This window comes from Nelumbo lutea, chromosome 1, assembly GCF_056320005.1.
Source record: "Nelumbo lutea isolate HS-2025 chromosome 1, American lotus-T2T, whole genome shotgun sequence".
In the NCBI taxonomy this organism is placed as follows: Eukaryota; Viridiplantae; Streptophyta; class Magnoliopsida; order Proteales; family Nelumbonaceae; genus Nelumbo; species Nelumbo lutea.
Window position 1 is genome coordinate 127,484,903 of NC_142684.1, and position 18,377 is coordinate 127,503,279.

Genomic DNA, 18,377 nt, shown 5'->3' on the forward strand with positions numbered 1-18,377 from the left:
AATCAGCAGGAGAGATCCTTCTTGCTTATGGTCAACTCAAACCATTGAGAAGACAGGTCAGCATTGACCTACAGGTGTCTTAACACACCAACAGGATCACACGATCCAAGACAACTAGGGTTACACAGGTTCGATAGCATTCAGCCGCCCCAGATTCATAGGGTTTTCACTCGGCCCATGATCAAGGAGAGTAAAGAGGAGAAAATTAGAGGGAGAACTGTACCAGTCGTAGCTATTCTGTAGTCCAGAATCAGATTTCCTTTCTGCTAGTCTGTTCGACCTATTCTTTGGGTTGATCGATTTTCTCTTGACAGTAGGGTTGATCGGTTTGCTCTCTTTTAATCAGTATTCCTGCTCTGATACCATCTTGACAGTGTAGCTGGCTAGAGATAGGTGAAAGAGGAGAGAAGAGAAGAGAAGAGAAGAGAGGAGAAAAGAGAGGGTTTGCAATGCAACAGTACTGGCGGCACCAGTGTTTATTTAATATATATAGGGCGACAGAAAAATAACAAGGGAAAAGACCCTTGTGCCCCTGAGTACAATAACAGACATAACAGAAATAAAAAACGAAATAAAAAACACTTTAATTTGGATAAACAGGCCCTAACAACTGCAACTAAGTTAGTCTCACATTATTCCAACAGATTCCTTCTAGATCCTCTAAGTATGTAGGCTTAAATGAACAATATGAGTTACTTAATTCCTAGTTTTTCTTCATTCTTCATGTCTTTCCTGAATTTAGAGTTCTTTTGTTCTTGATTTTAGTAAGAAGTAATTTAAATCCTCATAATTTAACAATGGACATAGCTTTAAACAGAATTGAATGACGAAACAGGATTCATGTAGCCAACCCCATATAGTTGGGATAAGGCTTGGATGATGATGATGACTTGCTTCAATTTGTTCTCTACTTTTCACATCATAAGAGTGTCTGTGTATTCCCTTTTAAGTCATTTTTGATCTTCCTCATGGACATTATGGCAGTTCACTCTGTTTATGAGATAGCCCTAAATCAATTATATAAATAGAACACGTAGTTAAAAACTGTACAAGGGGCTGTAGTACAATAGGTGTCCGCCATATCTGAAAACTTTTATGTATGAAATATCCCTTCATGCCCTTAACTAGCAAGCTCATCAGTCAAGGAATTGGCCTTTACACATTGGAACAAGATATTCAATAGAAATGTCTGCTTTTAATTTCTTGTGCAATGTAAGTCAACTGCCAACATTCTCTAGTCTTCCACTTCCAGTGTGAAAGCATTTCTAGTATTTCCCCTTGCCATGTCAGAATGGATAGAAAGAATTTTTGGTGGATTTTAGACCAAGGAGAAAACCAAGAGGTTCTGCTATTTTAGAGTTTGCAATTCTGCATCACCTATGGGTCTTGAGGGAGAAAAAAGTCCCAAACAACGATAAGAAGTTCATCTACACATGATGGAACTAAGTTAGATTGCTAAGTTAGCTCTTCTACAAAAAAGGTCTTTGTTTTGCTTTTAGTGCTTCCTCTCTAAGGACTAAGGTTCCTTAATTGGTTAGATTTTGATCCAGGTAATTGGCTTTGCTTCCTTACCATGGTTAGAAAAATGTTAGATGGTGCGACTTTAGTTTTGGCATGAGGTATTCACACGATAGACTTACAATGTTAGTGTATAGCTCTAGCATTGCATCATAGACTTATGTTATTAGTTCGTAGATATAAGGTTGCCACACTTTGCTTCATTACTCTATGCTAGTGAATGTAGTGGTAAAGGATTTCTTTCCAGGCTACAGAGGGTTGAGATAGGATGATCCTCTTTCTTCTTTTCTTTCTACTTTGGTGGCGGATGTGTTCAGTAGGTTGATATCAAAAAACAGATAGGGAGGGAGTAATAGATGGTTGGAAAATAGGAAGGAATAATGTCTCTATAACTCATCTCCAGTTTGCAGATGACATTATCATTTTTTGTGAGGGAAATGAGCCGAGAAGAGTGAAAAATCTTAAGGATCTAATATTAGGCTTTGAGAGAGTTTCCAATCTAGAGATCAATTTTGAAAAGAGTTGTGTAGTAGGGGTCAATCTGGTTGACAATGAAGTTGAGTCTACTGCAAACTGTTTGGATTGCTCTATTTCTTCTTGGCCCTTGACTTATTTGGGTTTACCTTTGGGTGGGAATCCTTGGGAAAGCAGATTTTGGTACCTAGTTGTTGAGAAATTTAAAAGAAAATTGGCAGCTTGGTAAAGGAATTATATCACTATGGGGGGAAGGATAACCTTGATTAAGGCTATGCTTGCTAATTTACCAGTCTATTATCTCTTTGTGTTTAGGATCCCCCGTAGGGAGGGTAGGAAATTAGAGAAATTGATGAGAGGTTTTCTTTGGGAACCGGGGAAGGAGAAAAATGATCACTTAGTTAATTGGGAGACAGTTTGTCGGAGTAAAGCGGGTCTGGGATTAGGGAATTTGATCCTAAAAAATGAAGTTTTATTGGGGAAGTGGCTTTGGAAGGAGAAAGTTTGTGGCACATGGTTGTTCTTAGTATTCATGGCTGTTCCATCTCTGGTTGGGATGCTAGGGTATCTCATCGGGCTATCCAACAACACCTTTTGGGATAGACATCCTCCCCAATTTCCTTTAGTTTGTAAGGTATGACACTTGCTCTGGATATTTGGTTCTCTTTTGGGGAGACACTTGGGTGGGTAATCAACTTCTAAAAGACCTATTTCCTTTTTTGTATATGCTCTTTCCCTATAAAAAGGAGGTTATCTTTGTCTTTCTTCCCCCTCCGGTTTTACCTTTATCCTTGAATTAGGACTTTGGTTTTCGTGGGGGCTTAAGGGAGGATGAGCTTGCTTGTGTTACCGAACTTCTCTTGATAAAAGGGTGTGGACCCCTATCCCAAAAGGTTCCTTCACTTATGCATCATTCTTCAAATCCCTTTGTTTGAGTATTTCACTTGAGCCTTTCCTAGTGAATGAAGTGTGGACAAAGCCTATGCCCCCCAAAATTGTTGCATTTTGGTGGGAAGTGTACTTTGGAAGATTAATGCTTTGGAGAACTTACAAAAAAAAAAGCCTTTCATTTGTTTATCCCCAAACTGGTGTGGGTTGTGCAAATCTCATAGTGAGAACTGTTACTACTTACTGGGTTTTTGTTCCTTTGCTGCAACTCTCTGAGACTAGATGTTTGTTTTGTTTGGATGTAGGTGGAATCAACCGGTAGAGGTAAAATTATTATTGTAACCAACTACCTTTGCTTGCTCAACAAAAAGAGGGAGGAGTATGTGGAGATATTTCGGAGCAGCCACCTTATGGACAATTTAGGAAGAAAGAAATGCTAGAATCTTCCAAGATAAAGAGAGGTCTTTTATAGAAGTGAAGGAATGTATCTTAACTAGGGCTATCCATTGGCTGAAATCCTTGGCTACTTTCAATTCCTTTTCATTTGAAGACATTTGGAGGAATTGGGCCATGGTTGCACACACTTTGGTTAGGAAAACCAGAGCCACTACAGTTTGGGTAACTCCTCTAGAAGGGTTTTTTAAACTGAATTTTGATGGAAGCAGTCAGGGTAACCCAGGGCCGTCTGGCATTGGAGGAGTATTGAGGAATGAAAATGGCAACATCATATCCTTATTCTCAGGTCTGGTAGGTATGGGGGACTCTACAAGAGCTGAGATATTGGCTGCAGTACAAGGAATTCAGATTGCTAATCAACTAGGAGTGGAGAACCTATTAATTGAAGGGGATTCTAAGGTGATTGTGGGCTGGTTGTCAAATCCATACTCAGTTGTTTGGAGTTATAGGAATCTCATAAAAAAGTTAAATGTTTAACAAGGCACATAACATGTAGATAATGGTGGGTGGGTAGGGAGGCAAATGCCTTGGCTGATCATATTGCTAAACGTGGATCTACTAGGGATCGTTTATTTTAGGCAGCATTGTAATCTTTATTCTGATCTCTTGTAATGTTTAGGGGAGGCTGCATGTCATGCCTCTCCAAAGGATTCTTGTAAAGTTTTATATCTCTTGACTAATGAAATCTTTTTCAATTATCAAAAAAAAAAAATCAAACACAACACCATGTCATAATGAGTATTTAGTGGAGCAATTGCATGTTAAAAAAATTATTAGTAACTAAAGAAGGTTACAATTTCATACTAATAAAAGAATTTAAGAAAGAGTGATGAAAAGGGAAAAAGACCTAGGGACAAACCCTTAATTGATGATGTATTGGGTTAAAGATTGAAATTTTGGAATTTATGGCAATCACTGTTTGCAAATGTTGACATTATATGATGCCATTAAAATATCTTGTTTTAATTTTTATAGCTTGATGTGAAGCAAAGGCAAGTATGGGCATTATAAAGATACACATAATATATCATATGGTGTATTAACAATAGACATAGCAATGATTTAAAAGGCTTGCCTAAGCGCACAGGCGAGGCGCATTTTAGGGTATGCGCCTTGCCTAGGTACTAGGTGCAACCCTTTCAAAAATGATGTGCCTTGCTCCTCAGGCTAGGCGTGCGGCTTTTGAAATTTTCATGTTTTTTTGCTTTTTTTGAACCTAGCGGCTGGGTCGGGCCCCCAGACCCCCAACCATGCCCCTTGAGGCAAGCCCAAACAAGTCCATGTTAGGGTCAAACCCCTATTCAATAATGTTTTTCGTTCATTCATTCTAATAAAATATCTTCTTAAAAGGCAATTAAAGTTATAAAATCATTATTTTTATGTGAAAATTAAGAATTTGAGACCTTAACATGGACTTGTTTGGGCTTGCCTCGATGGGCGTGGTACAAAGGCGACTTGTAGAATCAGGAATGCAATATGTTTTACATCACATTAGCCACTTGAAGTAATGCAATTGAGGAAAAAAGAGATTGTGGGGTTTACATGCTTGAAAATGCTTTATATGTTTGATTTTATTTTTAAATTTTCATTTGAATATGCTTTACATGTTATGCTTATTGTTCTAATTTTAGATAATAGGTTTTTTAAAACATTTATTTTAAAATTTAAGTTCATATTTTTTATTAATATTATGCTTAATATTTTTTTTATTTTGTTTTGCATTTTTTAAAAATTTTCTGACTTTTTTTTTGATTTTTTAAAAAAATTTTTGCGCCTTGCTTCAAAAAGGCGCGCACCTCGCCTTGCGCTTTTAAAACACTAAGACATAGTATTAATATGTAGCCATGGCAATCGTGTTATTATAAGGAACTTGTCTTATGATTTTTGTCACCTATCTGGGCACCTAGTCACCTAGATGGGTGCCTTTTTTATTTAAACCATGGCACTCAGGCAAGGCGCCCTTGCCCCTAGTAACCAAGGCGATGCCTTGACAACCATGACTTGTTTGTCATGTCTGTTGTGTTGAGTTCTCTCAGTTAATATATTACCTAATTGGTGCTCATTTTCCATTGCCAAGTTATCCATATTCCACTAGTTGTATTTTCTTTTTCATGGGAGTTTGGGACCCACTTCTCTTTGAGCTGCAAGAGACAAACAGTTCTTGGTCTCCTTTGGCCTTTATCATTATAGAATTTTTGTGGTAACTTTTCTTGTCTGGGCTGTTCATTATCCTCCAATACCATGATGATGCCAGTTTTGGCTTTCTTATTTCACCCGTGTCTTTGTTGTATGTAGTAAATTGGATTATTCGATCATTCAATCATGACAGGAGTGAGTTCATGGGGACCACTTTTCTGGGATGACTTGTTTTTCTTGTCTGTCCTAGCTGGATGCCTCTTTTAGGTCTTCTGTTGGAATCACTATTCCTCTTTTGGGGATGCTGGTACTTGTATTCCACATTTTTTATATTTCCGGTCTGCTTTCCTTGTTATCAATCAGAAAAGGCAAAAAGAGGGAAAAGGAAAAAAACGAAAGTTAGCAAACAAGCTATTCTTCCATCAACAATCAATGTTTAAATGCGAAGTTGTAGCATAAATGCTAATTTTCCTACTCAAAATGGGCTATATATATATATAATCTTGTTTGTTTTTCTTTTTGAGAAAAAAAGCTAGAATCAAATGGAAACATTCTTTTTTCATTTCTCTATTACTCTTCTATTTCATATTTATATTTCCATTTGAATGCTTTGCTAAATTCCTGGCTATCTTTTGTTCTGGAATGCATCCAAATCCTTTTTTCTTGATCAGCAACAATTCATCTTTTTTGTATCATTGATTAAAGAATTGATAATATGTAGCATTGATTAAAGTTTATCCTTCAAAAAATTATTGATTAAAGAATGGTGAATGCGTAGAACAGTATGCAAAGCATGCCTTATATGGTCAAATATAAAGGTTGGGGTTAGGTAGTGAAGGCTAGCCTAACGAAGGAAGCCAAGTCCATTGTACATAACGTTCTTTTATCGTAACCAATAAAGTCCATTGTTAACAATCAGAAAATAAAAAGGCATCCCTTATACGACTAGCATCTGCTACCCATCCCTAAAATCTGTTGTTTTTTGTCTACAAGCTTCCCCCTTGGGAAGTCACCTCCTAATGGAAATGATTTCTGCTCTTGTCTTGCTGATGAATCATTTATGTTGTTGGATGATCTTTGTATCCACTCAAATGCCACTCCCAGTTTCCCTAATACATTCAAACCCATTTTAACAACAATTGTTTTCCTTCTAAACAATTGCCGTTAAAATTTTCGAAGAGTTGTTCTAGTACTTTGTTTTTTCTTGGATGGTAACTTGTTTGTGCTTTGGTAAATTATAATCTAATTATTGTTTTCTCTACTTGGTATCAGGAGGAGCTGAAAGAATGGGATCAGTGTTTGTCTATGCTTGGTGATGCTAAAATAGATGAACACGGAAATGTACATGACTTAAAAGATTGTAATGTCATGTACTTGGAGAAGGATGGGGAAGATCATGAAATAAATGTAAGCATTTAGTCTCTCTTTCTCTATATGTTGTTTGTGATCTGTACAATGTCTAAAAAGAAAAAAAGGGGTCATTACTCAATATTGGTCCTGTCTTCAGTGTTTTCTTACCTGAAGCGTTCAGTCCTAGATTCAAATCTGCATTCTCATGCTGTTAGCTTGAGATTTTCTTATGCTCTTTGGATTTATATTTTCTTCTTTCTGCCATTTACCATATTCTGTCATGAATGATGAAAACAAATGGATCCCAACCTATGGTCTTTGAGAGACCTTAAGATTTCTGTTTTTGGACTTGGTGACAAATCCTCAATAGCACAATACAAAGTTTTTTCAGAAGGGCCTTGCATCACTGTATACTTTGTTGTATTTGTAAGAGTGGATTACATGGTAATCAGACTGGGTATGTCTAGTCTGAGGGGTCACAGTAATGATCTGCAGATGTTCCCATATTATGGATGTTGCGCCTTTTCTATGTTTTCATTCTATGTGCCTTGCAGAAAATTAATGGATGTACTTGTTCCTAGATAAGATGAAATGATGCTCTAATAGGCATATCTCAAGAAAAAGCAATGGAGGTGGAGGTGAATGTTGACGTTAGGAGTGTTGGTAATATGTGGGAATGAATGAGGGTTTTGTACGCTAGCTTGGTTGGCAGAGTAGTTGGGAGAGAGATGGAGGTAGAGAAAGTTGAAGCTTAGGTGGGCTTAGAATGGGGAAGAGGGAGGGTTATGAGGATGGGGGTGAGGAAGTTGAACGGAGGTCTGATGCTTTTCATGTTCACAATAGGCGGGCAATGGAGTGGGTTTTGGAATTTTAGTGATAAAAATAGAGGAGTCTTGACCTACGGCTCGATTAGTGGTTCCTAGCGGCAGGAGAAGTGTCCAGAGGTAGATGGAGACGAGCAATGTGGATTGAGGTGATCGACATACCTTCACACGCGTGGAGTATTCTAACGTTTGAAGAGATAGGCAACAGGTGTGGAATATTCTTGAAGTACAACGACAGAAGTAGGTCTTGGAAGAAATTAGACATGGCTAGAATCTTGATTGAGGTTGAGAATGCCTTTGTTATGCTATATTGGATGGTTCTTATGTTTGCAGGTGAAAGCTATGGCCTTAGAGTAAAAGTTGAAGGGGAAGACTAAATGTTTTTAAGAGTGGAGGAGTGATTGATGGAAGAGCAGAAGAACATAGAAGAGGAAGGAAATGGGGGGGGGGGGGAGATAGAGGCATAGAGGCCTCAGGTAGCAGGGTAGAGGAGGATACAGAGGAAGATGTCCACGTGGAGAACTTGAGTTTAAGTGGACGGGCAGGAGATGTCCACGTGGAGGAGAATTTTAAGATGATAGAAGATCAAGGCTCGGGTGAAAGAAGGGGGGGGGGGGAGATAAAACACAGGCTGTAGGAAGTTTTAACACAAAGGAAATTAGGTGTAGGGACCACTGCTTCAAGAAAATTAGTATGGGGTTTAAAAAGCGAACCAACACAAATGGTAGCAGGAGTAAGGGTATTTTTGGGAAAGAAAGGTCAGGACAGATTGGTTGTTTGGAGAGAGGGAGCTCAATGGATGAATGGGTCTGGGTGGTTGCGAGATTTGAGGGAGGTAAGTCGGTGCTTGAAGAGGAGGTGTTTGCTCAAGATTGCAGTGTAAACCAAGAATAAGATGGCATCTCTTCCATCCAGATCATGTCGTTGACTGCAGTTAGTGTCTGGAACCTGTTATTGATAGTTGGAGAGGAGTTTCGAGGAACACAGAAACTGAAGATAGGGCGAGAGGTAGTGCACCAGTGCTAACCAGGTGGACTTTTCAGTGATGACATGAAGAAGGGAGAATGTTGTGACTGGGTCAAGATCTTTAGTGATTGTTGCCCGTGTGAATGCTGAGGTGAGTTCGTATTCCTTATTTATTTCAAAGACATTGGAAGAAGTCAATAAGATATAGAAAGAGGAGGGAATTGGAACTGAAGAGGAGGGTGAAAGGGGAAATAAAAGAAAGACAAAGGTTCCTAATTTGGAAAGAAGTTGTTGGCAGCCGAAAAGAGTACACAGCAGAAAAAAGAACAAATTATCAAGGAAATGATGAAGATGGGGGTGGAAGGGGGGAAGTGAGAGAACAGGAGGTCTTGGGAGAGGGGATAAAGGAGGGGGATGACTGGATGAGGTGCTTGAGGGTCTCGAGGGGTAGAAGGTTTCAAAAGAGGGAGGTTTAGGGGAGAAAAAGGTGGAAATTGAGAAGCTAGTGGATTGACATGTGGAAATGGGTAAATCTCTTGGTTTATTTTTTGTGGGAGGGGAGAGAGTGGTTAGAAGGGCAATTGACCAGTTTAGATGTGCAAAAGAGAAGAAAAATAAGAAAAGAGTCTTAGGGGAGGGGGGAGAGGTCTGAGAGGAGTGGGAAGAGGATTTGGTAGAAGAAGAGTGAAGGGGTTGTTTGAAGAAAAAGATAGGAAAGGTAGTGGAGGTTGAGATTGAAATTAAATTGTTGTCCTGGAATTTTAATGGTTGCTGGAATTTATGGAAGAAAAGGGATAGAAGATCTTTTGAAGACAAGGAATGGAAGTTAGACAAGTTGGTGGCTGCTGTCGGCAAATCTGTTGTAGATTGGGTTTTGATGTTGCCTGAATTTTCACAAGTCAAGAGAGAGGACTTAGGGGAAAGTTAATGGGAGGTGGTGGGTTACAAAATTGTAATATGGATAATTGAGGATGCTTAGTTTAAAGATGACTGGAAGACACCCGAAAGAAGAAACAAACAACCCAACAACTGCCCCAAACCTACTCCAAACCCTTCTATCAAAGTATTAAACAAAATGCAACCAATCAACCAAAACCTCAGCTTCAGCCCTTGATTCAATTGACAGACCACCTGACCAACTCAACAATAAATTGGTTAAGTCCCCTAACCAATGATAACAACTGAACACTAGACTCCAGGCCTCAGTATCAATCAGAACTTTGCTCCATTATAGTTTTGTTGAGTTGATTCCTGTTTTGCTGTCTCTATCTCTGCTGCTTCCCTAGCTTTATTGGTGGATGATAGTAGATTTGACAACTGAATTGATTTCACCTTTGCAATAGTCCATGGCGGAGACTCTGAGATCATCGTGAATTTGATGAAAGGAAAAACACTTGGTTCTTGGTGGTATAGACACAACATTAGGGAGGCAAACTTTCTGAACACAATATGAATATAAAAAGATTTTTTCTATAAATAAAATAAACTTTAAAAACACCTAGGGTTGATATTAAAAAGAATATACATACATAAATTTGCTACAAAATCAAATGTACTCCAACATACATAAAATTATAATAAATTATAAATACATGCGTTGTATATCATGTGTGTGTGTTGTTATGTTTATGGATAATACATATAACTCATACTTTGAGGCTTATATTGCCTTGAGTCTTACACATAGCTCCTCCAACACCCAACCATGTCGCTTCTTCCTTTGGTCTTTGAGGGCTAGTTTCAGTGGAAATGTCAATCAATTAAAAATAAAAAATGTTAGAAATGTTAGAAGTTTTGTATATGATTTATTGTAAAAATTCTTTATCATTGTAAATATTAATCTATAAAAATTTACTAAAATGTTTTATTTAATTTCTGAAATTATAAAAGGACATGCTATTTTAAATAATTGTATTTATATTAAGGGTCAAAATTGATGTTTTTAAAATGATAACTATTTCAAGATAACCTCTTTCTCCATTTAGACTAAATTTAAGGGTTTAAAAGATTATTATATAATACATGTAGTTGATATTTTAGTTGTAATGATTTTATTATATGCATTTAATCTTAAAGTAATGATTTAAGCCTTTTCCCAACTATACAGGATCGACTACATGAATCCTGCTTCTTTATTCCGTTCTGTTTAGTGCCATATCCGTTAAATTATGAGTGCTTAAATTCTTACTACTTGAACCATGCCCATTTCGGTTCGTTGGTCGTCCTCTTGAGGTTGCGGCTAAGATACAGACACGGGAAGGTTGGGCCTTGCTGTAGAGTTGGTTTCCGTCCTGCAATGAGTCTGTTGGAGGAAGAGGAGGCTATTTCATTCAATCTTTGGAAGTAGGAGGTTTTCTCCAAAGTTATAGATCTCTGTGGAGGGTCGCTCATTGCAGTGAACCTTTCTTCCCTTCAAGCCACTAAGATCAAGATTCAGGGTTCTCATTCGTAGAGAGTTCTGAGGTTCGTTGAGATTTCTTCAGGTGGACGATGGTGGAGAGTCTGGTTAGCATTGGAAGTTGAAACGATGCTATGGGAGAAAGGCAAGGAGGTAGGAGACGATGGTGACGTATCCATAGTGATGCCAGGAGGACAAGAGTTTATGGAAAATCAGCAATGTAATGTCGGTTCTGCTTTAGAAGGCGGACCGTTGGGCTTTAAGTCATTAAAGATGGGCTCTTTAAATGTTTTTGAATTTCATCGTTCAATTAGATCGATGGCTAAAGGAGGGGGTAAAAAGGATGGTCCACCCGCTGATCCTGGGTCAAACTGGCAAGCCAAACCACTTGTTATGACTAGGCAACATGATAACTTAAAGAGCACGTGCGAGGCTTTTAATAGGGTGATGGGGGACAATATTTATGATCTATCATCGTCCCCATCGATCGAATTGGTTCGAAGCTCTCGCAGTTGCAGTGGAAATGTTGCAATAGGCCTAATCCTTGATATGAAAGGTCGAAGGCGGATTGGAAGGATGAGGACGACGACATAGAGGATCTTTGGGTTCATTGTGAAAACTCAGATGATGGTCTCTCCTCTGAGGATGATTCTAGTAGCAGAAACTCGGTCGACGGAGATACTGTTCAGGTCAGTGTAGAGAGTGGGGATGATTTTCATATTGGTTCACTCTTTGATGAAAAGGAGGTAGCAATAAATAAGGGGAAATCACAAGTTGAAGACGTACTTCTCTCGACTATGAACATAGATGTTGTCTTACGGCCGTCACCGATTAGTGGTGTGAAGGATCGTCCAATCATTCAAGAAGGGATTAGAGGTGCCCAAGGGGGTAAGGAACTAATCCTAGATGAGAGACAGGAGCACAGTGATAAATTGGTGTTTCGACAGGAGAACCAGGAGATTACAGAAATTACTTTGGGAGGGGGTACAGGTTTTGGTTTGGCCAAGTCCAATAATCCTCCGAGGCCTTCCCAACTAGTTAGAACTGAAGTCGGGGGTTTGGAGAGGTTCCAAAAGGAAAAGGGCACCAGAACTCCTGTGTCTAAGACGCTTGTCATTCTTTCTTCTCAGCATTCTGGTAACTTCGATAACACTGTTGGTTTAATTTTTGATGCTAACTTATGTCATGTTGATCCTACAGTATATCCAGATCCCATCCAAGGCAGTGATTTGCTCATGAATCTACCTGAAGAAGGAGAGAATGCGATAGAGATAATAGGAGAGGAAGGAGGGGAGGGTGTGAGTGAGGCTTGGGGTGGAAGGGGGCAGAAGGACAAGGAAGGAGCAGGGACTGATAAAGGGATGGGTACAAAGGGGGACAAAGAAACCACCAAACTGATTCATTCACAAGAAGATGAGAATGACGGGGGGGGGGGGGGAGGGGGGTTGGAAGGGTCTTAACTAAAGGGAAGAAAGAAAAGGAGGCTGGAGAAAGTGAAAGCAATCAAGAAGATCAGTGTTATGGATCTTGTGGTGGTTATGGCTGAAAAAATGGGGTTGAGAGTGGAAAAAATCAAAGAAAAGGAATCTCAAATGGAGGCAAGCAAAGAAAAGGGGGGCAAGAGGAGAAGGAAGTTAAATGAAGTTGAAAAACTCATTAGTGATGTGGAAAGGGATAAAGAGTTCAGTGCTAGGGGAGGGAGGAGGAGAGGAGGTCTATAGGATTTAAGGGGGCTGGGTTTAGAATTGTTATGATCATGAAGATTGATAGTTGGAATGTAAGGGGGTTAGGCAGTGCCATAAAAATAGTAGTAGTCAACGAGGTATTGAGGAAGGAGAGACCTGATTTTGCTCTAATTCAAGAATCCAAAATTCGGGAAGTTGATAAGAAGTGTGTGGGGAGAGATTAATATTAATTGGAGCTTTGCTCCCTCTTGGGGTGGCTCGGGGGGTATCATAACAATGTGGAGGGAAGAAACAATTCAATGCTTGGAAGAGTCGGTAGGCAAATACTCAGTTTCTATTAAGTTGAAGGATGTGCAAGACGGATTTGAATGGGTTCTCACGAATGTCTATGGGCCAAACTCATATAAAGAAAGGAAGAATTTGTGGGAGGAGCTTGGAGATGTTAGGGGTCTCTGGGATGGACCTTGGTGTCTAGGGGGAGATTTTAATGTAGTTAGGTATGTGAGTGAGACAACAAGAGGTAGGCAAAGAACCACATTGAGTATGAGAAAGTTCAACTCCTTTATTGAAGCTTTTGAGTTAAGAGATATTACTTTTGGGTAATCCTGTTATACTTGGTCAAACCTTCAAACTTCCCCAATCCTATCCAAGCTTGATAGGTTTTTAGTCTCACCTGACTGGGAAGAGCATTGACCAAGTTTAGTCGAAAGAAATCTACTTAGGGTCACCTCAGACCTTTGGTCCATTTATTTGTTTGAGAGAACTGGTGATGGTGGCCCAATCCCTTTCAGATTTGAAAATATGTGGCTCACTCACTTGGATTTTAAAGAGAAAGTCAAGGCTTGGTGGAATAGTTTGGTAACACCTACAATGTGGGAAGGCCAGAAGTTCCTTAAGAAGCTTCAATTGTTGAAAAAGGAGATCAAGAAATGGAATAGGGTGAAGTTTGGGAGATTGGAGGAGAAGAAGGTGGAGTTGATTTCTCAGATAGAGGCAATATATAGCAAAGAGGTGGAAGGAATTTTAGATGTTGGTGATAAGGACTTGAGGTGGAATTTGAGGAAAGAACTAGGGGAGACCTTATTGAGAGGAAATTTGTTGGAAGCAAAAGTAAAGAGAAAGATGGATCAAAGAAGGTGACGGAAATACAAAATTTTTCCATACCATTGTAAACGGAAGGAGAAGGAAGTGCATGATTAACTCTTTAGTGGTGGGGGAAAATGAGATCATGAATCAAGATGAGATTGCTAAAACTTTTGCAGATCCGGGCTCTATTAATCATGATTTAGTATCAGATCCGGGCTCTATTAATCATGATTTTGATGAAAAATATCTGGATTTTGATTGTATGCAAGTCAAAACGTTGGAATCTTTGGGGTTGGCAGCAAAGGCAAGTCTATGTATGACTAGCCGACTAGGGGTGCATGGCACATTGTCCTTGTATCATACCATATTATTTAATCCTTGTAATAAAATCTGAAAATTATAAATAAAAAGAAAGAAAGGAAAGAAAGAATTGACAGAATGAATCTGTTTCTCCATGGGTTTCAAGATCATCCAATTAAATTGTTGCTGGTCTGGCTGGAGATGGTGTTGTGAGGGATTATCTCTTCCTGTCTCCTTGTTTATTTATGTAGGGGTGTCTTTTGTACAATTTTCTGTTTTCTATCATCTCCTACGAATTCCCATTGTACATTTGTACTATGCGTGCTGGATGTATCGTCTTTTGCAAACAACCCTTTTTTTGGTAGGTGAATTTTTGGTCATAGTACAATTTTGTCATATGATGAAGTTAATATTAATTCATAACTTTGTTGCCATGTCTAGGTTTTAAATATGAGACTTTCTTTCTTATATCCTGTGGCAGATTACTTCGGCAATATGCTTTCTACGAGGAAAGGCATATGAGGCTCTAGAAAACCGTGCTCAGGCTCGGCAATGGTGAGCTATTATTGTTTGTTCTAAATTTATATCGGCTTTTGAGGTCTGATGATCATTTAGTGGCACCATTTTGGTTTAAGACATGTGGTCATCCTTGTTTTTCAAATTTGTTTTTCTTTTCATTTTTTTTTCTAAATAATGCATTCATTTTTAATTGTTTCTTTTAAACTGAACTGTATATTGGTTGGAAGAGATCATACATTCACCTCCTTTGTGGTGCTTCAAGGTACAAGGCTGCAATCAAAGCTGATCCATTATGCTATGAGGTACAAACTTTTAGTAAAAAATAGTAGGAACATAATCTTTTTTCTTTATTTATATCTTTTAAAAAATGTTTGTAAACTGAAGCCAATGAATTTACTGTAACTAGACTTCCTAAAACCCATTACATATACCTGAATTTTATTAAATGTGCTCTTCCATTTTATAAGAAAAGAAAATTATTATATATTATATGGCAGGAAAGGAGGTTTTGCATGGGGGATAGAGAAGAAAAAGAATTTGGGTAGATAACGGTCACCATACAAAGAAACCCTCCCAACTCTCCCATACATTTCACACCCTTATTTTTCCATTTTTAGGTTATTCTTGTCATGTAACCAATAATATGGCATTTTACATTCTTTCTTTTTTTCAAATTATTCATTTTTTTGTAATTTGTGTAATGGTTATGTCTCTCAACATTTTGTAGGCTTTGGAATGTCTTATTGACAATCACATGCTAACTTGTGAAGAAGGTAAGAGGCTTTTAGAATTCACTTTTTTTTTTTTTTTTTTTTTTTAAGTTTCCTTCATATTCATTTATGCATGTGAGCATGTCCATGTAAAAATTAGGAATTTCTAAGTCTTCTTTCCCATGGGTACTTGCTTCCAAGTTGTAACTTAGATATTTTCTCTCATATCCTTGGGAATGTCTTTTAAATTGTTGAGCACGCATTCTGTCTATTCTACAGAACCTACTTGCTCTCTTTTAGTATGTAGTCCTTCAAATTTTTTTGGTTGTCTGGAAGATTGAATATTTAACATATTTTAGTTTTATGTTAATATATTTTAGAAACCAGTCTCCTGTCATCGTTGCAATTTGGTCCTGAAGATGGATGGCTCTCGTCATTTTATTCATGTCTAATAAAGAAGGTAAAAACTCAGACAACTTAAAAATGTATCCATTTTCAAGCAAAAAATGTGAATGACCATCGACATTTGTGCCCCTTTAATCAGTTCATAGTTTACACTAGACTCTTCCGTATTTTCAGTTTGTTGTCATTATGATGACCTATTAATCAACACTTTGTTTACTTTTCAACTATCTATCATCTAGTACGACAAAGAAAATGTTGTTGAAGCAAAATTCACAGAACTGGAGAAAGGAAATTGTGGCATTAATTCTTCAGATCCCTCCTTTACAAACACATTGAAAAACAACACTGATCTGCTGGCATGCAAAGCGGAATATTATCATCAGTGTGGAGAATATCAGAAATGCTTTGACTTAACTTCTGTGTAAGTTGGCAAGGAATTGGGAACAGAGCGCAACTAGATTTTGTACTTGATGTACTATGTATGATTCTAACTAATGTATATATATTTTTTTCTCTCCATGTTTATTTTAGACTACTTGAGAGAGACCCATTCCATTTGAAATGCACTTTGGTGCATTTAGCAGCAGCGATGGAGCTTGGCCATTCAAATGAGCTTTATCTCATGGCATGCAATTTAGTGAAGGACTATCCTCAGAAGTGAGTATAAGTTTGGTTTCATTTGCATAGTCTGTTTAACATACTTGTGGGTTGTAGATTCATTTGTTTCTGAATGTTTGGTGGCTGCAGCTGATTTTTCTGATTTATTATTTATTTTTGTGTGCTTTTTTATGTTTAGGGTTATTGTTGTCATTTTACTATGTAAGATCTGGCTGTGAGTGGTTAGTGTTTGTAGTTTATATATATATATATATATTTTGCATCTTGAGCCATTTGAGTTGATGGCTCAGTTTTTAACTGGTTCCTGTCTCTTTTATCATTGCAATTCAGGCCAATCATGTTTGCATCTTAAAATGTTGTATAAAAGCAAATTGGAATGTTCTAATGGGCCTAAAATTGTAAGTTAGTCAAACTAGATTTAAACTTCCATCTCCTCATTTTTGGTAATCCTTATCTTCTTTGTTCCCCTTGATCTTTCTTTTTTGATGACTGAATGGTGGTTTTATTAATTAAAGTAAGAAAGAGTACAATCTCTGTAAAAAGAGGCACAAGATGTTACCTCCTCTTGGGAAAGAGATCAAACCAAATTCTTATCAGAATCCAATTATAAGGTAGTCCAATACAAAGAAACCCAAGAAGCCCCTTGTTTAGCCAAAGAATCTGTCAAGGCATTTGCCGATCTGCTAACCCACTGAAACCTGACTGACATATTCCTTGTAAGCCATAGCCATTTATTTATTTTTTTAAGAAGATCCATGTAGCCCTGAATAACTGTATCTGAATCAAACAACCTATTCACTACCACCTTAGAATGCCCCTCAACTTTCAAATTCTCCACTCCAAGTTGGTTGGCAATTTGTAATCCTTGTACAGCAGCTAGTATCTCAGCCCTTGTAGAGTTTCCAATTCCCACTGGATCTTTAAGAAAATACTTTTTTGTTTGTCTATACATGAAAATAGAAAATTAACTTCCATGCTCATGCTGGTGCACTGTATTGCTTGCCTTTAAGTTGCTTGGTACATGTAAATGATGTCCCTCTTATTGTAGTTGTTAAGTTTCATGATCAGAGTGAAAAACTTAAAGAAGTGTGTCTTTCCGATTGATGCAATATTAACTCAATTGAGGAATTATTAAAGGGGTGAGATTGGAAGGTTTGAGCAAAAGAGGAAGAATTTGATGGAACACATAGAAACCACTGATGTGGTCCCCACCTCTTTCTATTGTACTCGTATACAACTACTAGTTATTTAAGTGTCAGTCCACAATTAGTTAGTCTTTTGTGAGGATTTTAATTTTGCCATGTAAGCAGTCTTATCCTTACTTCAGAATTAATATAAATAGAAAGAGGGGGGCGGCAGATTAAGCATTCTCTTCTTTTCTGAAATCCTTCCTTCGAAATCTTCTTCTCTTCTTTTCTCTTTCTCCTCTCATTCTCTCCTCTCATCGTCTTAATTTCTTGTTGATTATACACCACAGCTTGGGCTGTTAGTAGTCTCATATGACTACATGGTATTAGAGCCAACCTAGGAAATCTTATGATAGTCTGACATGGCCGGCTGCATAAGAATTGTAGAGAACACTGATGTGGGCCCCACTGCAGTGGTCCCCACTGTGTTCGTAGGACAGCATGTGTAGTTATTTGTTTCAGTTATAGTAGTGTCAGTTTTGAGTCAGTTTGTTAATTCAGTTGTTATTTATTTCAGTTTTATTTACTTTATTTATCATGTAAGTACTAAGGGCAGATGTGTCCTTTCCATTATGTACTGAACATAACCTATAAATAATAAGAGAGTGGCGGCGGCAGATCTGTTAGAATCTGTCCCTCCTTTCAACCCCTTGTGTTCTCCTGTTTCTCTTCTATTCCTTCTCCTTTCTCTCATTTTTCTTCTGTTTTGTAAACCTAAAACCTATTAGGATTCAAGACTGATTACAGTCTTGATCTTCTAGTTGGTATCAGAGCCTATCTAGGGCTTCTCATGTGTGTCTAGTCCAGCCGACCACATGAGGACTAGCTAGGGCTGGAAGCTTATGAAGAAGTATTTG

At 38.0% G+C, this 18,377-nt stretch overlaps 1 protein-coding gene across 3 annotated transcripts in view; it reads left to right on the forward strand.

Moving 5' to 3' along the window:
• Positions 1 to 18,377, forward strand: part of APC6 (anaphase promoting complex 6) — a 76,225-nt gene that overhangs the window by 6,819 nt on the left and 51,029 nt on the right. For all 3 annotated transcript variants that reach the window (XR_016094916.1, XR_016094920.1, XM_088941295.1), the window contains exons 2-8: positions 6,745 to 6,879; positions 14,563 to 14,636; positions 14,863 to 14,902; positions 15,328 to 15,373; positions 15,691 to 15,770; positions 15,955 to 16,136; positions 16,247 to 16,372. Coding sequence is in view for 1 of the 3 variants with exons in the window: in XM_088941295.1 (XP_088797421.1) it covers positions 6,745 to 6,879; positions 14,563 to 14,636; positions 14,863 to 14,902; positions 15,328 to 15,373; positions 15,691 to 15,770; positions 15,955 to 16,136; positions 16,247 to 16,372 (683 nt within the window). In the remaining 2 variants the exon portion in view is untranslated. The remainder of the gene's footprint in view (positions 1 to 6,744; positions 6,880 to 14,562; positions 14,637 to 14,862; positions 14,903 to 15,327; positions 15,374 to 15,690; positions 15,771 to 15,954; positions 16,137 to 16,246; positions 16,373 to 18,377) is intronic.